Raw genomic sequence first — 21,455 nt, 5'->3', positions numbered from 1 at the left:
CGGTCGTTGACAGTGACTCCAACTCAAATGCTCAAAAGCGCTCTTTGTCAAAATGAAATCAGCACATACTTTCTTATGGAATTGTCAAATGTATTTTGAAATGAAATGTGCACATTGTAACACCATGACCATTGTGAGCATGTGTTTCGCAGCTTCTGTCACTGGCTAGCCTAGGTTCCGAGTGGAAAGTATTTCCCTGAGCCCAAGGGAAGAATGGATGCGGCCAGCATTAATTTCCTGCTTGATTTTCGACGTATGTCCTTTTGGCCTAAAAGCCTCCATTGTGACTCCTCCTCCTCCTCTTCCTCCTCCTCCTCCTCTTGCTCTTGCTCTGGCTCTGGCTCTGGCTCCCGCTGCTGCTCCTGCTCCTGCTCCTGCTCCTCCACCTCTTGTCACTTGCTCTTTAGCACATTCCTCCACATTTCTCCACTATCTCACTCCCTTGGGCAGGCACTTTGCCAGTCCTCTTGCTTTTTCTCTCTCTTCAACTTGTCCTGTTAGAGCCTGGCCCCTTTCATTTCCCTCAGCTGCAGCAAACATGGGCATCGTGACCCTATCCAAGGACTGGGCAAAAGACAGCCAGCGTTTCCTTCCATTTTGAGGGAGAAGAAGAAAAGCAATTCTTTGTTCTTCTTCTTCCCAACGTCAGAATTAAGTGGCAGGGCGGCGAGCGTTCCGTACATTCCCAGAGCAGTGACAAGATGAGCGTCAAGAGGAAAAAGAGCGGGCTGATTATCCGTTGGCAGAAGTCATTCTCCGTCCTGACTCCTTGGACGAAAGGTACACTCAACTTTTTGCCTAAGCCTTGCTTGTCTTGAAATGTCTTGAAGTTGACATTGTGTGGTGTGCTCATGTCAAGTTCCAGATGGTCCCAATCAATGGCGTGGCATCAACCCGCATTTTTAGAACCAATGCGTTGTAAATGGAATCTCGGCCGGCCGGAGCAGTATTGTATGATTTCGTTTGACTTTTTTCAGGTGTCAGGTTGCGGCACATTCCATGCGCACGCCTTGCTCGGTCGGAGATGCCTTCCTTTCCGCACCTGCGATGCAAGAATCCTTTCATTTGGTTCTTTGGTCTCTTTTAGGATCAATCATTCCGCTTTTAGTTGAGTTTTGGAGTCATGTGGCCCATTGTCAAGCTTCCACTTAGAGTGGACACATGCATGCATGCATGCATGCATGCATGCATGCAGCAGCCTTGTCATTTTAAAGCTGGCCGAGTCACGATCGCAGCGGGACAGGCTTATGATCCGGAGCCGCCTCAGCTCCAGTGCACGGATGGATGTCCAGTTCAAACGGTGCACTTCGACAATGACCGGCAGGCAGTCTTTGGTGTCACTGTACACCTTCAACTAGAAAATGGCATTTGGCCTGAATTGTTTTGACAATATGCTTTCCAGGTGAACATAAAAAGAAAAGTGTCAACTTTCAGTGGAAGCGATGCCTCCGTTACAGGACTCTGTCGTCCCCGCTCGTGGCCATATTGTCGTGGTTTCTGTCCGTGTGTCTGTTGCCGTCGCCCCTGCCCTGCCCTGCCCTGCCCTGCCCTGCCCTGCCCTGCCCTGCCCTGCCCTGCCCTGCCGTGTGCCAATGATCAGTGTGATCATCATTCTCACCTGCCTCTCGTTAGCTGTCTCGTATTTAAATCCTGTCTGCACTCCCCTCCCCTCCCCTCGGTGACGTCTTCACGTTTGATGCCTTCTTGTCTCGCGTCCCGGTCAGTCAGTCCAGTTCTTGTTTTGTTACGTTAGGTTGGTTTGTCGGTCGGTTCTGTCGGTTTGTTGCGCTCATCTTCGCTTCCAACTACCTTATCCCTCAATAAAGCCTGCATTTGGTCGCCCTGCTCAAACTCCAAAACATTCTTTTCTTATCCAAATGTTTTTGATAAGCCATGGGTGGAGCTGAGAACAGGGAGGCATTTTGATAAAGACTCTGCAGGCAGCGTCTGGGACTCATCCGTGAGTTTGATGACACGGCCGTGCTGGCAAACAGGGATTCAGAGACTCAAACAGGCCCATGTGTTGAGAAAGAAGGTGGCTGGCCGGTGACTGGCAAAAATAGAGAGGAAGTGATACGTAGTGGAATGATGCCGCCGCCGCCGCCGCCGCCACCGCTGCTTGTTCTCACATTGATGGCACCGTGATTATCGGCCAAAACACCGAGGCAAAAATATAGCGAGCTGTACTTTGAGCAACAAACATAATTCTCATGAGCGCTCGTCAAAAGCGGCCCTTTTTCATCCTGCCTGCATACTCGACAGAATATTAACCATGCATGCGTGGGGCAACAATTGAGGATGCAAAAACGTTGTTATAGTGCATGTCAAAAGAACAAAAAGCTGTGTTTTTTGACTTGACAACCTGTTGACCAGTTTTTGCCCTCAGCCTCTCTCTCTCTCTCTCTCTCTGTCTCGCAGCTGAAATGCATTGAGCTTCAGGCAAAGCAGCAACAACACCTGTCGAGGTGGGAGTGAGCGAGCGAGGGAGGGAACCCAAGTGAATCACAATCCCACTGTTGTGTGGAATGTCACATTTGTATGGCGGGAAATGAGCAGGACGTTTTTAGACAATAACAAGCAAAAGCGGCTTAGTCACGTTTGGAAGGGAGAATGACCTGGTTGTAATTATACGTCGCTGCTTTTAGCCAAACAGGCAGGCAGGCAGACAGGCAGACAGAGCTTTTTGTGCCGCCGCCACCACTGCATGAGAGCAACACCTGTCTGGATGACGCCGGTCGTCGTAGAAGACGTGTCATTAAAAGTCCACCAGGTGTTCTTGGCGGAGTCTTTCAGAAATCACAAAGGATAGCTTATAGGTAAACAGAATAGTAGATGATGACGGCACACTGACAAGAAAGTACAGTACAGTGTCAAATAGTATCTGACATGAGACCAGAGTGTCACATACGTACTATATAGCTCAGTACAGAGAGAGAGAAAGCGCTGAATTTCTAGTTGATGTTAACTTTGGCACTGCAACCTTGTTCCAGGGGTGAGAGTATTTCATTTTCAAAAGGACAGCCACCCCCACGGCCCCCCCCCCATGAGAAAAGGCAGCTTATACCCTCCACTACCCCCCCCCCCCCCCTCTTTCTGAGAAAAAGCTCCATCTGACTGTTCTTGAAAAAATGCAGATTTTTTTTTTTTTTTTTTGTCTTCTTTCCACCTAACATTGTTGTTGGTCTGATCTGAGAGATGAAGGGCAGGCGGGATGTTGTGCCTTGGGGCCGGCTGAGTGTTAGCTTTCATGGGCTAATGTCTTGTTTGGCAAAATGTTGCCCACTTCATTACGCATTACTTTGGAATTTTGATTCTATTACAAGTTTGAAGTGATTGATTATTATGCAATTCTTCAAACTACAAACAACAAAAGTTGTTTTCTGATTCCTGAGTACGAGATTCTAAATGTTTGTTTGACTTCAACAAAGGATGAATAAAAAGGTGCAAATAGGAAGTGAGCTTTTGGAAAGCGATATGGTCAAAACACATCACGAGCAGCTTTTTGCCAGAGTGACTACCATTCAACGATACTACATACAGTGGCTGGCCGGAGATTAGGAGAGAAATCAAAACAAGCCTGGCTCTGGCTCTGGCTCTGGCTCTGGCTCTGGCTCTGGCTCTGGCTCTGGCTCTGGCTCTGGCTCTGGCTCTGGCTCTGGCTCTCACACCAAAGATACTCTGTTGTTTTGATACTATTGAGTTACACAATCGAATGGACTGTGCATTTCTGTACCTTACAGCAGCAGCGGCAGCAGCCGCCGCCATAATAAGCACGTTGTGTAACTGGCTTCCATGCCAGATGATACTTTTGCACAGTTGTTTATTCAGCTTTGTTCAGCAATAACACCCCCCCCCCCCCCTTCCATTGTACTGATTTCCAGCACGCTTCAGTTGAGTTCATCTTCGCACATGCATCAACTCGGCTTTTAACATTGATGGTGTTAAACTTTGAAACGTGAATTTGTGTCATGCGTTAATGACAATAAAAGAGTCTAAGTAGCATTTAAATCTTAACAGTGGTAAAAAGAAAAGCTTGTGAGGAATTGGGTGTTACGCACGTTTCCCGAACAAAGCGGAATAACAATAACATTCCCATGTTATGTGTGTGTCTGTGGGTGGGGTGGGGTGGGTGGGTGGGGCCTGTGCTTCCACTGCACCCCTCCCTCCCTCCCTCCCTCCCTCTCCGTCTTGCTCCATCTTACACTGAGTAAAGCACAAGAGTCACTCAGCCTTTAGAAGGCTGTGTAAGGAAAGCTTATGTGGGCCCATCTCTATCCCTCCCTCCCTCCCTCCCTCCCTCCCTCTCTTGAGGATAAAAGGCTCCGATTTAGCACTTGAAAGAACTTTTAATCTCATATTTGCCTCTGAAATTCCCCCTGTAGAAAGCCACACAGTCTGCCTTGTTGTTCAAGTCAGTCAAGTGCGGTGCGATTGATGACTGTTGAGGCACTGCCATTTACACATTTACAAGATAACCAGCCTTTACATTTACCAACAAGCCTGGCCTGGCCACATCTTGCCTGGCCTGGCCACATCTGGCCTGACCTGGCCACATCTTGCCTGGCCACATCTGGCCTGGCCTGGCCTGGCCTGGCCTGGCGTGCAAGCCCCACGCAAACAAGTACAGATATGGTCATTTTGTTGCCAAAAGCCAGCAGCGGTATCAGCATTGAGTCTATGGATGACGTTGGGGTGGCGAGGCGGCGCTTGGAAAGTCTGACGCCTGAAGCGCTCACTTGCACGTACTTGTGGGTGGCCACAGCTTGCGCTCATTTTCTGCACATCGGGCGCCTTTGACGCGGACTTCCTTGTTGCCTGGCTTTAAAATGTTTGCTCTTTCTTTGCAGGCAAAGCGGCCCGAGACACAGTCGTGGACAGTGGCGTTGTGCTGACCAAAATCAAGCTATTTGGCAACTTCCCTGCCACGCTCTCCGCAGCTTGTCAACACAAGCTGCCAATGCGTGGCTCCAAAGACTCTTTGGTGGATTTTCAGCCTGATGACAAGTCAGGACAAAGTCCAAGCTACGGCAACGCAGACGACCTGTCGGGAATTTTCCCAGGCTCGCAGCTGACCAGGTTGTACAAGTTTGAGTCCGAGGACTCTGGAGTGGAGTTATCCAGCGCTAACTCGCCGTCCACGGGCTCCGACCAGAGCTTTGCCGTCCACAGCCGCGAATCGTCCTGTGACTCGTCTCGTTTAAACTCTGAGCCTTCGACGCAGCAAACCCGACATGGGCAGAGCTGTGACATTTCTCAGTCAGAGGTTGGGATCAGCTCTTCAAGAAGTGAACGGCACCTTTGTGAGGATCTGGAAAGAGAGGAGCGCAGCGCAGCGCCGGAGGGCGACCGGGAGATGATTGAAAAGCTCAACTTCAAGGCTTGGAAGCAACCCGTCCATGACTTGAAGGGCAGCGCCGCTCGTGACGACAAATGCTGCGTACTCCATGAGGTGAGTTAGTTAGTTCACTCGTGATGATGATGATGATGATGATGATGATGATGACGACGACGCTACAAGCAGCAGAACGCCAACACTCCTTCAACCTTCATTCCAATCATCAGCCATTGGACCTTAATAGATGAAACATTGGATAGTAAGAGACCAATGACATTGCATCATTATTGATGTTTACTTCTTCTAGCACGGCGCTGTGTTTGTGTGCTCATAAGGAGAGTTTGTGCATAGCAGGCAGGAAATGCATGATGTCACTCTGTAAGCCACATTGTTTCCGTTTGACTTTCCAGCAGCTGGACAGGACAGCATTGTCCTGGGACAGGACAGGACAGGACAGGACAGGACAGGACAGGACAGGACAGGACAGGACAGGACAGGACAGGACAGGACAGGACAGGACAGGACAGGACAGGACAGGACAGGACAGGACAGGACAGGACAGGACAGGACAGGAGAAACTCCCAAGAGATCTGGCTATCCTGCTTTTGTTGGGCTGAAGCAATCTGCACCCAGCAAAAATGCTTTTGTGAGTTGAGTCTTAATTGTGGACCTTTTTGATTCTGCTCTGCTCCTCCAGACACAGGAATGGAGCTCCAATCCTTTGGGCTCAGGACTTGGCTATTTGGAGCACATCTGCCAGCTCATTGAAAAAATCGGCCAGCTGCAGGAGAACAACCTTGGTCTTCAAAAGCAGATCTGCCGCTTGCAGAAGGACGCCCGCTTGGCAAAGACTAAAGAGGTGATTTTCTCACGACAGCCATTGCAATCAACAGGAGAACTCCAAACTCGCTTGCTCCCTCCCTCCCTCCCTCCCTCCTCAAATATCTGCTGCTTATGCAATGATCAAGCATATTGGAAATGATGAAATCTGCTGCTGCTCCTGTGGTGGTGTTGTGATGACAGGACTTGTTCCAAGCCCATTGCAGCTGCGCTGCAGCCACGCTGGCTTTTGAGGACACGGGCCTTGATTTGTCCCGCAGTGGAACACTCTCCGATCCGTCCGCCGTCCCAGAGGTCTCCCGCCATCCGCTGGCATCAGCCCAGACTAGTAAGTCATGACAATTCATTTACCTTAACGCAAGAATGAAAAATGGCTCTTGAGCTGAGCCTTTGACATGTGAAAAAAAAATGGAGTTGACGTTTTGTGGATCCTACCGAATAGCTCACTCAAACAGGACGATGATGATATTGAATCTCCACCGCCGCTTGATAACCTTTCAATATGCTTTTCATTTCCTGGCTGACACCCACCTTTGTGGAATGGATCCAATGCGTCTGTTATTTGAGTTTTAAACCCCCAGCCTACAGCAAGCCCTAAATGCTTTTCACTTTTCCCACTTTACCTTGTCATCAGACATCAGCTCCCCGAATTTGACTGCAGTCTTTTCAAATTCTAACTCGGGCAGGCGGGCTGGCGGGCTGGCAAACTGGCAGGCGGGCAGACAGGCGGGCTGGCGGGCGGACAGGCGGGCTGGCAGGCAGACGGGCAGGCGGGCAGGCGGGCAGGCAGGCAGGCAGGCAGACAGACAGACAGGCAGACAGGCGGGCTGGCAGGCAGGCGGGCAGACAGGCAGACAGGCAGACAGGCAGACAGGCAGACAGGCAGGTACGAGGCACAATTCCTGACAGTAACAAGGCAGAAGATTCAGTCTTCAGCTCAAAGCAAGGAAGCAAGCAAGCTTCTTGCTTGTAAAGGCATCTGGATTGTTCTGTGCTTGCAGACAGGCTTTATGCTAGTTTGACACCAAGCAAAAGAAGTCTCAAGCCAATGAGTGACAACCAGGGGGACGTCTTCCTCCGTGAAAACAACCAAGGGCTTTCCATCCCTCATCGGCCGGTGAGTCATGTAACAATGGCAGTATTTGTTTGTTTTTTTCTTTGGCTAATTTGGCAGGATCGGAGTCATGCCTGTGCTTGTTCGGCGGCGCTTGATACAACAATGTGTGGCAAAGGTCATCTCGTTTTTGCACAGCGTCGAGACTTTTAAAAGCGCTTGCTCCGGTCTGAATAGCGTCCATTTGAAATACTACTTGTATTTGTGACCAAAAGAATCGGGGTCCACGTCCAAACGGCAGCGTGTAAACTGGAGCTCCAACGACTACTCGTTGAGCTTATTTGACTGGACGCGGTGCTTTTGTGTGTAACGTTTTGCTCCAACGCCTCAGCTGGCTGATTGTGACACATGGGGCAGAGTCAAGGACCTATTGAAGAAAACAAACGTAAGAAACAAGAGCAAAGTGGGATTAACGGCCAGCTCACTGAAGATCTCCTGTCCGCAACTCTACAGGTGGGCATCGGTGCAAATCTGCTGATGTTAATTCAGCAATTTTTCCAAAAGTCGGGCTTTTTATTTATTGGGTTTTTTAGTTTTGTTTTGTTTTGTTTTTTTTGGCCACCCAATACTCACATCAATCGACGAGGACTTATCTTCCAGATTGGGAAAGCGTGTGACGATTCCAAAGACGTACATGATGCGGACATGAACTTTTCCCACAAACATTTCAAAGCAGTCAAATGCCTTCTAGGCTCTTCACATGTTATATTTTGAGAACTGTTTGATATGAAACTAATTGACTTTACCATTGCTTGGATTTTTCTAGGCCTGATGTGGGACAAAGGGAACCTGATAACAGAAACAGGAACTCCATGATTGTCATGGGCCACATCAGCAAATTGCACGTCCCTTGGCTACAATCCTAAAATACTGAGGTACAGTTGGAGCCTGCTGACTGACAAATAAATACACCATACATTTATCAACGTGCAAGGCAAAGAATCTACGTAGAAGTAACGTGTCGTGAGGATGGCGTCCCCAAGTGGACAACCACTGTACTGCATGTACAATATCAAGTGCAAAGCGCTAGCTATCCATCCATCCATGTATGTATGTATGTATGTATGTATGTATGTATGTATGTATGTATGTATGTATGTATGGATGTATGGATGGATGGATGGATGGATGGATGGATGGATGGATGGATGGATGGATGGATGGATGGATGGATGGACGGACGGACGGACGGACGGACGGACGGACGGACGGACGGACGGACGGACGGACGGACGGACGGACGGACGGACGGAGGACCCGCCCATCCCGTCTGTGTACGTTGGAGAAGCGCTTCTGGCAGAGGTGAGCAGCAGCAATTGCGCTCAAATGCACATTTGAAAACAAGGAGTTTTCTCATGGGTGATAACGGCTTGAAGCCTTCGCATGAGCTCTTCAGTCATCCAGAAGCTTTTATAAACAAAACAAGTTAGATGGCCATCCATCCGTATTTGCACTTGCCTTTCCAAAGCACTATTTGAAGATGCTCAATGTGCCTCTTGGCTTTCATTGCCAGTGCCAAATGTAAATGTGGCGGCATAAGGTGTCTCTGCGCTATGCATTTTGAAATGATATGACATCATTCATTGTTCCCCAATTTTGAGAAGGGCTGCTAAAAGTAAGAGAGTGTCACGTCTCGTCCCCAGTTTTGCTGTGTCTAGGTTGCCATGGTTTGTGTTGGCGTCGCCCCTCCCCTCGTCGCCCCTCCCCTCCCGCGTCACCTCAATCAATGCAACCGCGGTCACCTGCCTCTCGTTACCTGTCTTGTATTTAAGTCCTGTCTGCCCCTCCCCTCCCCTCGTCGCCCCTCCCCTCAATCAATGCAACCGCGGTCACCTGCCTCTCGTTAGCTGTCTTGTATTTAAGTCCTGTCTGCCCCTCACTCCACTCCGCGTCGGATCATTGTGTGTTGTTGCCGCCGCCGCCGCCGCCGCCGCCGTCGTCGTCGTTATGTCTTGCGGTCCTGTTGTTTTCTTGTCTCACGTTCCGGTCAGTCAGTCTAGTTCAGGGGTCGGCAACCTAAAATGTTCAAAGAGCCATATAGAGATGCAATCCACTTGTTGCAACTGTTTTTTCGTTCCTCAAATTGCACCTTTCCTCTCAGTTCCAACTGGGTGGTCGGCAGCAAATTTAGCATGCTTTAGCTGAAAATGTCGCTCCAAATTGCTCTTGTTGTTATATTTGACAACTTGTCATCGCAAATCAAACATTCAGGCAATCCTTCGGCACTGGCACTGGCAATGAAAGCAAATAGTTGAGTCCGTTCTTTCTGAAAGCCTCTGTTCTCATTCGCTGTCTTTCTCTTTTTGCCTTTTGAATCTATGGCCCGTCACTCGCTCGCTCGCTCGCTCACTCGTTTCCAACTCGCCTGTGCTGTGTCGCTTGCTATGACGCAATTTTGCGCCGCTCTGAAATTCGCTATTTTTAACATATGTACATCTACATAATTTTCTACAGCATAAGAGTGTTTGTGTCATGATTACCATCTAAAAACCCTATTTAAAAAAAACAAAACAGAACAAAAACATCTTTTTCCATTTTCACGCCTTTTGGCAAGAGCTCCAGGGAGCCGCTAGGGGCGTGCTAAAGAGCCGCATGCGGCTCTTGAGCCGCGGGTGCCGACCCCTGGTCTAGTTATTGCTTTGTTAAGTCATGTCAGTTTGCCGAGTCTGTCTTTTGAGTTCCTCCAATAACGCAAGCTGGTCCAAGCTGCATTTGGTCGCCCTGCTCCATCCGTGCCGTGACAGAGAGTAAAAGTCAGTGAGTAACACAATCCATCTTTGTCCTCAAATCCCATCCAGATGTTGTCGAGCAGGATTAGGAGGAGAGCGAGCGAGCGAGCGAGCGGGAGCGGAAAATGGAAAGAACGGAGAAGACGAGCGATAGATAGTAACTAAGGAATTAAAGGGAACATTCCAACGCTGCAGCTACAGTACGTGGGAGGGAGGAAAGGTCAAACTGCAAACATTGGGACTTTGCCTGATGAATTTAGTGATACATGCAGAAGCATATGGTCCCTAATTAATTGTACTAAGTTCATCTTGTTTTTCCTTTTTTTTTTAAATCACTTCACTGGTTTCTTTTATATCAAACAAAATGTTTTAGGTTCATTACCTGACATGTTTCGGCGGTTTCTTCCGCCGTCATCAGTGTCACAGATGTGATAGTTATCAGCTGATGGACAATTTGTTTGATCTAAAAGAAACCAGTGAAGTCATATGATCCCTAATTCATTTCCATCAACATTTTTTTCCATTTATTTACAGTCCGTTGAATGTGCGCCATATACAAATAGCTCTCTCTAGTTAAGTGCTGGTCTACATACACTAAATATATCCGTATATATCTATCTATACATATTGTATTCAGGACCTTAGGATTGGGACAAACGTGGATCTCGGTCAAGACTTTGACGTTTTGATGATAATGTCAGCATGATCTATGATGGGAGATACCAGTTCACATCCAAATCTTCTTCTCTTAGGTTACAACCATGACGTCGTTTGTTTTTTTGTATTCTTTTAACAACAACAACAAAAAATAGACATTTGATTTTTAGACTTGCCAGACACCTTTAGTCGATATTATGTTACTGTATGCATATCGCAGTGATGCATTTTCCAAATACAGTATTTTTATGCTCTACCTCGTCCTGTGGTGTTTATTTTTTGAATTCAACTATTGTTGATTAAGCAGCCAACCGTGACTATTTTCTTCAGCAGAGGTGCAAGCAAAACGTCGCCATCACAAATGTTCCTCGAGTGAGGAAGTAAGCACATTGCCATTGTTCGTCATGCTGAGCTAGCCAATTTCAGCTTGTAAGTTTTGAGCAATCCCGGCACACCTACTGCTAATACTGCAATACTACTGACTACTACTTGGTTGTTTAGCCACTGCCTACAATCATTGCATGCTAACTGCACAATGTCGCCGTAGAGAAAATGAAGCGAGATTGCGTAAAATCATTCAGGAAGCTTCATTGAGTCATTTTGCTCCATAGTAAGCAATTCAAGATTTCATTTGCTATACTTGCCAGTGTACAGCAGGTGGCAGGCGAGAGAGAGAGCGAGAGCGCGCGAGAGAGAGAGAGAGAGAGAGAGAGAGAGAGAGAGAGAGAGAGAGAGAGAGAGAGAGAGAGAGAAATTCAAAGAGTTTCCCGTGTTGAAAGGGTTAGGGTGAATTGTTGTTTCAGGTTGAGGAAAGCGGTCCTGTCCTGGGGAATGTCACATTACACTTCGGCACTGGTACGCATATCTCTTTCCATAAAATGCAGTATTCCTCCGAGATTTTGATCTCATAGTACACATTTCACTACGCAACATTATGCAATTGCAACTCGTTCAAATAGTTCCATAAATGATCGATATAGTATGTCATTCAATTGATACAATTTATATGAAGAAGCAGTCAAGTTTTGATGAGCCAGAACTGCAGCCATTGCGTGTGCGTGTGCGTGTGCTTGCGCGTGTGCCTGTTTGAGTGCGTGTCGTGCTTGTGGTGAGTGGGACAACTTGCAATTACAAAAAGAAGCGCTGCAGCGTCCGTGCTTTCCAAGACAAGAGAATATTTGAACTCGTATCCCAAAAAATCCAATGCAACGTGAACAATGTTAAATTCAAATCATTTTGTAACATATCGCTTCGGGAGATTGTCACCAAGAGTTCTTTTTTCAGTGATTGCGGTTGTCTTTGAGAGAAGCACCTGCAACTGCATTGAAGTCAAATCTCAACCATGAATGGATATTGTATTGCAGATATAGGCGTGACCATAACGTACAATACACATGAGCAGTGTTAGGCACGTTTTTTGTTAAAAATTCCGGCCCACTGCCGACACAAAATGGTTTCGTGGTCAAGTCAAAAATTGAAATAAAATAAAATTCGTGGTTTGGGGAGAAATGCAGCAGCAGCAGCAGCAGCAGCAGCAGCATAATATAGCACGTTAATTCGTTTTTGTTTTTCTCTTCTTCATTTTGTCCATTGGGAATTGTAATGATTTACAAGTTGAAGGCCTTTGACAAATGTTCATCAAAAATGATGAAATGTCACATTGAAATCATGTCGGGTGGTGTGTTTTCATGATATGTTTATTGGCCTGTAGGCCCATATACATACAAATTTGCATCTTTTGTTAAACAATTGGCATATATTGAAAGGTGCTCTCTATTTTACATTGCTGTCCAATGGTCCAGATAGATAGAAAAAAAAAAAAAAAAAAACCAAGTCCGTTAGCAACGCCTTATAAAAGTCTTTTTTTCATGACTGATGGCGGACGATCGGGGCCTGTGCAGGGGACCCCATCCGGAGGGAGGCACATTCAGTCAGAGAAAAGGCGGACGGAAAATGGACCGGCGAGTGCCGAATCGTTTCCAGCGTGACAGGCCGCACGGCGCAAGTCACGTGGGCTGCTGCGCATGCAGAAACTTTGGGCCGGCCGCCTACTCGCAGGCCGACACGCTGCTGATCTTAGCGGTGTTCTCGGTCCAAGGTTGCAGATTCTGCAGGGCGAACAAAGAGCTATTCTGCAGGCACAGCGGGTCCGGTGTCACCGGCTGGTTGATGGACTTCTGGAAGGCCTCCTGCTGCAGTTGCATGAGAATCCGGTTGGCTTGCTGCCTCTCCGCCTCTCTCTCCTCCGCCGTCTGCCGCCTGCGCAACCAGGTCAGCGCGCGCGCACAAATCCAAAATAATACAAATCAATCAAATGTTAGTTTGTTTTGAAGTAGGCTATGGTATTTGTTCTCTTTGAACTTGCATAGCGTCATGTACATTTTGTCATGCGGGCTGAAGTGCTTTCGTTTTTCATGCTTTGATGGATATGCTTAAAAGAAAGGATTTCTAAAACAATTCAATTGTGAATAAAAGAAATGGCATCATTAAGATAAACAAACATGCATGCTTAAAAATGCTGCTTTAACGCTAGGGTTGTTTTGCTAAAAAAAATTCTTTGGTTGTTTTGTGCAATTTTAACCCATATTGGGTTGGGATATTTTTTTTTTTTTTTTTGTCCCAGCATTTTCAGGGTGCAGCGTTCGTTCGAACACTGTTCATTAAAAAAGGACGCATTTATTTTTTATATTATTTTCAAATTCTTTCAAACAGTCCAAATTGCAAGGTGTTCAAACATGCAGGCAATTCTAGATTGGTTTCAAATGACGGCAGATTCCATTATTACCGGCGTTGCGGGAGGATCCATGCGAGGGTTTATGTGTGTCCTCCCCATTCATGATCAATGCTGATTATTCTTCGTCATTATCTTTCCATTAAAAATGGAGAATTCCGACTTTGATTATGTTTGACAACAATAAATTTGCCACGTCGTCCGTAAACAGCGGGAGATTAAAAACAAACAAACAAACACGTTTTTAAACATATTTCTTAAGTCGGCAATCAGAAATGATTTGCCGCCTGCAGAATTTTGTCTGATTTGAACGAAATATGTTGCTCAAGCGGGACCATGCTAATGACAAGCATCCAGATTGCACGTTGGCATTCTATTTAATTTATCATTCCATGTCATCCGATTATGACATATATATATATATATATATATATATATATATATATATATATATATATATATATATATATATATATATATATATATATATATATATATATATATATATATATATATACACACGTATATCTGATTGGTGCAGGATTAATGAATTAATGAATTAACTAATTAATGTTGAACTCCGTGATTTCAAGGTGACCCTAACCTACTCCAAAGATTCAGTATTTCAGAGTACTCGTGAAAAATGCTCCACCTCCATTTGGTGCGTCTGTTTTGGAACCAGGTTTTGACCTGAGCGTCGGTCATTTTGAGGGCTTTGGCAAGGGTGGCCCGCTCGGCAGACGCCAAGTACTTCTGGCGGTGGAAGCGTTTCTCCAGCTCGCAGATCTGCAGTCGAGTGAACGACGTCCGCGGTTTCTTCTTCTTCGGCGGCGTCCGGTTCTGGTAGGGGTGTCCGACACGACGCGTTACAGTGAGGGGTGAGAGAGACACTGGACAGACCCAAACAAGAAGAACAAGACAAAAAGAAGACCATAATGATTGAGAATGGAAATGATTATACATCTATATATAGAGATGTATAATCATTATATGTATATATATATATATATATATATATATATATATATATATATATATATATATATATATATATATATATACATTTGCACATTGACAGATGCAGCTAATGAATGTTTAGTTTGAAGTTGTCAGACAGAAAGGCATACATTTAACATCGTATTGGCCGTGCTGCGGGGTGCTTTTTAATGGTTTTATTTGATCGTCTTCAAATATAAATTTTCTTCCAATCGGATGATCAATTATTTTTTTTCTGTTCGCCTATAGTCGTCAGTTGAGGAAATAAAACTAGACCACACAACAACCTAACCATATTTTCTGTAAAGGAAATGTTTTTATGCACGGTATCACGTGTATTTTATTTTAATATTGTCACGAAAGTGCTTCATTTTTTATTCTTGTCACTGAATATTTTCTTTCGCATTGAAGTTTCTCCTGTGTGCATTTGATGTCAGTTCAACATGTTAAATTGAGTGGACTTGATGTCAATACCGTGCCATCATTCTATTCTATTCTATTCTATTCTATTCTATTCTATTCTATTCTATTCTATTCTATTCTATTCTATTCTATTCTATTCTATTCTATTCTATTCTATTCTATTCTATTCTATTCTATTATATTATATTATATTATATTCCGTTCTATTCTATTCTATTCTATTCTATTCTATTCTATTCTATTCTATTCTATTCTATTCTATTCTATTCTATTCCATTCCATTCCATTCCATTCTATTCTATTGTGTTCTATTGTGTTCAGTTGTCATACCTGTGAACCTGTCCTTTGTGTATCGTCTGTTGCTCTCCATCCAGGGGAAGGTGAGCGCGCTTATGTTGTTTCCCGGCGGCATACAAGCGTTGCCGGCGCTCAGCGGTCGGTGCGCAGGCACGCGGATGACCCCAGCGGGATTGGGCCCGCTCACGTTCGTGTGGTAAGGGCCGCCGAGTTGCACACTGTTGCAGTTATATCCGCCGCCGTGAGCGCACGCGAAGCCATTGTTGGGGTTACAGTTGTATAGCGGGTGTCCGTAATCCGTCTCGTGCATCCTCGCACTCAGCATGCAACTTTGTTCCACGGTGCTGAGAATCTGGTCGATTCCAAAACTGATCGACTCCTGCGCGTGCGCGTGCGCGTGTTGCTGCTGCAGATGTGCCCCCGCTAGTCCCATGTGATCCATGGCCGGCCTCCACGCATCGGCGGCTCGGGCTGGCGGGCGGGCTTGCGCGCTGGCGCAGTGGACACGCACGCGTTAACTCCAACAGTGAGCCCAGGCCTTGCCGCTCTGGCCGTTATCAAGTGAGAGCGGGCGGGCGGGCGGGCGGCTGCACGTGCACGTGCATGTGCGCAACATCCACGCAGACAGGCTTTTGCATCCCCACTGAAAGTCGCCCCCGCTCGTCCGACCGCCCGCCCGCCCCCTTCCTGCGCCTCATCCTCTCCCCAAAAGGCATCAATTGATTGCAAAGATTCGCCTCTTTCAAAAGTACAAGCAACACTCGGGCATTTAGCAAGCATGCAAAACGCATGACATTTCTAGGAAAATAAAAGAGCACAATTCCATTCAAAGGCAATATTTTCCATGTCAGCCGATTCCAAGTGAGCCAGGGCGCACTCGGGACTGGTGGCCAGGCAGTCGTGCACACTTCTAAGAAGACTTCACATGCCTAATGGTCTCTCAACGTAAAGGCACAAATCAAAACAATTCAGCTTTTGGAAGCGTGAATGTCTTGGAATGCGAGTAGCCTTTTCTAAATGGCTTATCCTTTTCAAAAATTAAGCCGACGTCATTAGGCAGGCCAATTAAAGCCACTTCATTACAGGGCACAGACGTATCAATATAGGCAACCATTTATTCATACTCAGCTGGAAATGAACCCATTTTATCATGACCATCATCCATCATCATCATCATCATCATCATCATCATCATCATCATCATCACCCCCCCCCCCCCCCAAAAAAAAAAAAAAAAACCCAAAAGACAACAATTTGGACAGATTCATTTGCAACAACATGTAGATGTGGTTCACGTTTTCAACTTCCTTATTACTAAGCTCAAAATCTACTCGTCGTTGAACCCTCCCTCGTTTTCTTCTTCTTCAAAGCTGATACTGAAATCATCGACAAATGCAACAAAACCACTCCCTGCAAAATGAGTGATGTTTGTGAGATGGATGATTTATTTCATGGAGCAGGTTCCATTCATAATTTATGTTCAGAGGGATGCAATTGATATGAACGCTGATATGCTTTTTATTTGTTACTGAGGCTGTGGAGGATGCTGGAATGTTTCATTGCAGCCTGAAAAGCAAGCCACTCATACATGACTAAATCTACCATTAATATTCATGTGGAGACTGCACTCCATGCAATGATGAATTGCGCCTTTGGATCCAATGGATATTCATTGGAATACAAAGGATGGCAGTTGATAGAAACAAAAGTACGCCTTATTTCCCATTTGGAGAGGTGCCAAGAACTGAATTCAAGCAGCAAGTACCTGAAAAAGAAAGTGACCGACCGACCGACCGACCAACTGACGACCCATTGATCTTTTCTGCGGCTCACAGCCACTGGGACTTAATTACTCCACACAGGGCATTAGGTTGTGAATATTTCATCACTTTTAAATGGTCCTCATTGGTCAAGTGACCAGCATCAAATTTTAATGCTAACAGACCATCATGAAGATAAGGGAGGGTACTTGCAAAACCATTCAAACGACTGGAGCCCCATTAGACACATGCAAAGTGCAAAGTGTGTACGACATGGCTCAGTGATGCATGTGTGGTGGATTGCGCAATGCCACATATTCTGATTGTGCACTCATGAATCTGATGGATATCATTAAGGAATGCTTTTTAACAAAAAGGTTTATGTCGCGTAAAAGTATTGGGAGGGAAGGAAGGGCTTGAAAAGTTGTTACTCTATAGATTGTGTACTGGACTACAATGCAACGGGAGGGAGGGAGGTAGATTTGTGCGCAACTCTCACTCACTTTGGTTTGGCTGTGCACAATGTCCCCCGACCGCCTGAACCCGGCAGAGCGGGTTGGTGCAGCGTGGTGTGGTCGGTCATTCTGACGCTGGAGCCTTTTTTGCAAGGAAAAGCACACCCACGCCCCCTAGCGGCCGACAAGAAAAACAATGTTGCAATACAATGGCGTTTCCATTTCCAAATGAGACATATATCGTTTGTGCTTACTTTACTGATCTTGGTTTATTGCGGGTGGTTCTGGAACGCATCTCCCGCGGTGGCTTCAGCAGACTGACTCCCTGCTGTTTGAATCCAAGCACCGTGTTGTTGTTGTTGTTGTTGTTGTTGTTGTTGTTGTTGTTGTTGTTGTTGTTGTTGCTGTTGCTGTTGCTGCTGTTGTTGATGTTGATGTTGTTGTTGTTTTTTCCTCCCTTGCTGAAGCAGTGCGCTGCCTTCTACCTGCAGAGTCCTTGACCCTTGACCTCCAAATCTCTGGCGCCAGCTCTGTCAGCAACTCACTCCACTTTCCATTAACGCAAACTGCAATGGCAACATTTGGAACCTCTTGGAGCACTTCAATCGCTGGGAGTGAAATGTCTTCTTTCAAGTCAAGGCTTTGCACATTACAATGATCAGTAAATATCCAACAAATCAATGTAAATAATCAACGAGTGTTTACATTCTATTTCATCCGTTGCGCATTCGTTGTAGACATGCTAAACAGCAGAGAGCTTCTTTCCACACCCATACAAGCTGTCGCTGCGATTGGGCGGTGTGCTGTCTGTCATGGTGGCGCCGATGACATCATCATCACCAGGGTTGGAAAAGAGCGCTCTTTCATGTCAAATGACGCATAAACCTGCAGAATGTTGCATGGAGAACGTTTGGCAGGCAGACGGTCAAGTGCACCCATAGTGTACTTGCGTGAAAGTGAGGGAAAAATAGAATTGAGTTGCTGCTGTGCAGTCAAATGTTTCTGTGAAGTCAACGCACAATGACACTTTCAAATAGCGCATCACCAGTCCATTCCTCTCAGTTCCATTTGTCCCTTGTTGCGTTGAAACCGATAAGATGTCATTACGGCCACTCGGTCTGTCAACGGTGCTCACAAGTCGCTTGGCTGCGCGTCAACAAATGGAAGCGACGTGTGCTATTAGTGGCGAGAGCGAGACACAACAAATGAACGCACGGAGCTTTGATACTGTAGCCCCTGTGCGCCCCTGTCTGCCCCTGTCTGCCCGTGACGAGGCCAAACACAAGTGTCAGTCATTACAGAGCCACTGTGCATGGAAGTTTGGACTTGACGCAGCGAGCTTGGATTGATTGGCTTTAGTTTCTGTAAATTGGAAGGAACTGACTCCCCCCCCCCCACACAAGCAGGTGGGCCGTGTCTGATCGAATGCTTGAGCCTCTGTCAGCGGAGCACAAGTGCTGTCCGTCACCCCTCCTCCAGTCCTGCCGTCGTCCTGTCCCCAGGCTCTGCGGCTCGGCTGGACGCTTCCGGATGGATGTTTTGGCTGATGATTATTCGGGCTTGGAGGGCTCGGCCGTCTTTGCATCTCGCCAGAAAGAAAAAAAGCGGATCACCTATTTCTGTTTTCCCTTTGGACTTGGAGTGAATTGAACACTGATTCAAAATGGACTCATTTGTAACATTTCTAAACTGTGATGAGGAATTTTATGCTTCATTTTTCAAAACGGAAACTTCCTTGATCAAAGGGAATGTATATAGATATATACGTAAAAATATATACATTCGTTTTGATACACACGCAGACGTAGACTGGCCGGTGCCTGTGCGGCCCCCGGGATTCGTGTTTGCGCCTGTATGCCGAAACATGCTGTACTCTTCTACATCATTGTACCATCGTTGCCTTTTCTTTGGCTCGGTCCGCTTTTCACAGTTCTTCTCATGCTCACGCAGAAAGAATGACATTTGCTGGACCATGAGTATGTTCAATCACTTCATGTCACGTCACGTCTCGTCCCCAACTGCTCCACTGTGTGTCTGTTGTCTTGGTTTCTGTCTGTGTGCTCGCCCCTCCCCTCCTGTGTGCCCATGATCAGTGTGATTATTCCCACCTGCCTTTCGTTACCTGTCGTGTATATAAGTCCTGTCTGCCTGCCCCTCACTCCCTGTCGGATCATTGGTTGCTGTCATGTTGGTCGCTGTCGTGTTGGTCGCTGTCGTGTTGGTCGCTGTCGTTCGGTGTTGTCGTTCGGTGTTGTCGTCCTGTCTTGATGCCGTCATGTCCTGCTGTCTTCTTGTTTCACGTCCCGGTCAGTCAGTCAAGTTATTGTTTGTTAAGTCATGCGAGTTTGCCTTTTGAGTTGCTTCAATAAACCCTGGTCCAAGCTGCACTTGGTCGTCCTGCTCCACGCTACACCCGACCGTGACACTTCATCGTGGTGTTGTAACATTTTGGCCCCACTTTGGCTGGCTGCCTCGTGGCCCAGCGACTAGTCACGGACTAGAGCGAGAAGGCTCTCTGCTCAAGCGTTTAAAGACGTGTGTTCCCCCCCCCCCACCTTGTGTGTGACGGCAATCCGGCAATGACGTGAGCAGTGTGTTCAAACTGGAAACACAACAACAGATTAAAAGGTGAGAGTTCAGTCAAGAAGCGTGTCTTTTTGTTTTCTCTCATTTCTAAGAGGTCAAAGGTCAGCTCTAATTGTCTTAATGGACTGTCCCGACCGACTAACAACAAGCGGATCACATGCCGGCCAGTTAGGTAGGATCTGAGACACAGCAAAAGCCAAGAGGTAGTCGCTACGATATTCCCCCCAAGCAATATGAAAACGTTTTCACTCAAAATGTTGCATTCATTTCTTTTCACCGCATATGTAACGTAGCTCATGTCCGATCAAATATGACCCTAACGCTGTCCAGATGTCATAGCTGGGTTGGAGCAAGTCGACCTCAGTCTTCACTTATGACAACAAGCTCATACTCGTAGCTTTCATTTACTAACTAAAGTCAAGTTATTGTTAACTGTGTGTGTGTGTGTGTGTGTGCGCGCGTGTGCGCGCGTGTGCGCGCGTGTGCGCGCGTGTGCGCGCGTGTGTGCGCGTGTGAACTTTACTTTCCAGGTCATAAATAAGTGTAACTGTGACAGACAAGCAGTAAAGAGCTTCCGAGCAGCTCCAGGAAGCTGCAGAAGCACCCTAACCCCAAACTTGACCTGGAAAATACACTCCACACTGTGTCTGGCTTTTATATGTGGAAATTGGAGGCATCGGAGCCGCCGTGATGAGCAGACACGGAATGGCGTAACGGAAGAAGACGTGCTAGGTACATGCTCAGCTATCTGGAAGGGGAAAAAAGTATGCTGCTTTGCTTTTGTTTACATTCCGCTGTCAGAGCCAACGACAATTTGTCACTGATGGCGTGCCATCTCCTCCGCCATCTAGATCCACATAAGCTCCAAGTACATTTAAGAAGGTCGTCGTTACTCTCCAGCTACCCGTGAAGCAGGCCGCAGCTCTCAGGTGAAGTGAATGGGACCCACGGGCTGAAATGTACATTCTCTCATTCCTTTTTGGGGGGCATTTGCCGTACGGTGAGATTTGGGCCCGGCCGAGAGCCCTCCCTCCTTCAAATGAAGCGCTCGGGAAGACAGTTGTCTCGCTGTTGACTTTTTATGTCGCACTTAGCGGCGCCAATGCGCTCGAGACTCCCACTCTTAAAATGAAAGTAACCAGACAACATTAGTGCGTTTAATGCGGCTTTCCATACTGGCCAATTCAATATTATTGGGCCGATAATTATCAGACGGATCGATCGTTTCATCCCTGAGAAAGATACAATTTGTGAACACAAAACAAAACTACGATTGCAGACTTTTAAGAGGACTTGGAAAAAAAAGGGTATGCTTGTTGAACTGGAAAGGACAATTTCATTCAATGCAGTTCTAACTTTGTCAAAGTTTGTGCATTCAACCTTCCAATCAATGTTCCATTCGAGAGGGCTTTTTCTCTCTCAGCCTGCCTGGCTGCCTGGCTGCCTGGCTGCCTGCCTGCCTGCCTGCCTGCCTGCCTGCCTGCCTGCCTGCCTGCCTGACAGTCTGCCTGACAGTCTGCCTGACAGTCTGC

At 46.6% G+C, this 21,455-nt stretch overlaps 2 protein-coding genes and 1 long non-coding RNA gene across 3 annotated transcripts; 2 read left to right on the top strand and 1 right to left on the bottom strand.

Annotated features, from left to right (window-relative positions):
- The first annotated feature begins 295 nt into the window (after positions 1-295).
- si:ch211-250c4.3 (uncharacterized protein LOC100535981 homolog) lies at positions 296-8,164 on the top strand. The gene is made up of 7 exons (XM_049736129.2): positions 296-780; positions 4,848-5,449; positions 6,033-6,194; positions 6,359-6,503; positions 7,177-7,292; positions 7,621-7,742; positions 8,056-8,164. The coding sequence occupies exons 1-7, from the start codon at positions 702-704 to the stop codon at positions 8,153-8,155; spliced, it is 1,326 nt and encodes a 441-aa protein (XP_049592086.1). The 5' UTR covers positions 296-701; the 3' UTR covers positions 8,156-8,164.
- Positions 8,165-12,518: 4,354 nt separating this feature from the next.
- tlx1 (T cell leukemia homeobox 1) lies at positions 12,519-15,613 on the bottom strand. The gene is made up of 3 exons (XM_049736128.2): positions 15,156-15,613; positions 14,059-14,296; positions 12,519-12,934 (listed from the first exon to the last, which is right to left on the bottom strand). The coding sequence occupies exons 1-3, from the start codon at positions 15,562-15,564 to the stop codon at positions 12,724-12,726; spliced, it is 858 nt and encodes a 285-aa protein (XP_049592085.1). The 5' UTR covers positions 15,565-15,613; the 3' UTR covers positions 12,519-12,723.
- On the top strand, positions 15,201-21,342 carry LOC125978622 (uncharacterized). The gene is made up of 3 exons (XR_007485101.2): positions 15,201-15,318; positions 17,808-19,965; positions 20,454-21,342. It is a non-coding gene; the product is annotated as an uncharacterized lncRNA (long non-coding RNA).
- Positions 21,343-21,455: the final 113 nt, after the last annotated feature.

The sequence above is a fragment of the Syngnathus scovelli genome, chromosome 12 (genome assembly GCF_024217435.2).
Source record: "Syngnathus scovelli strain Florida chromosome 12, RoL_Ssco_1.2, whole genome shotgun sequence".
NCBI classification, from domain to species: domain Eukaryota; kingdom Metazoa; phylum Chordata; class Actinopteri; order Syngnathiformes; family Syngnathidae; genus Syngnathus; species Syngnathus scovelli.
Note: the sequence above shows the minus strand (reverse complement) of the source record. Positions and strands in the feature narration are given on the sequence as shown.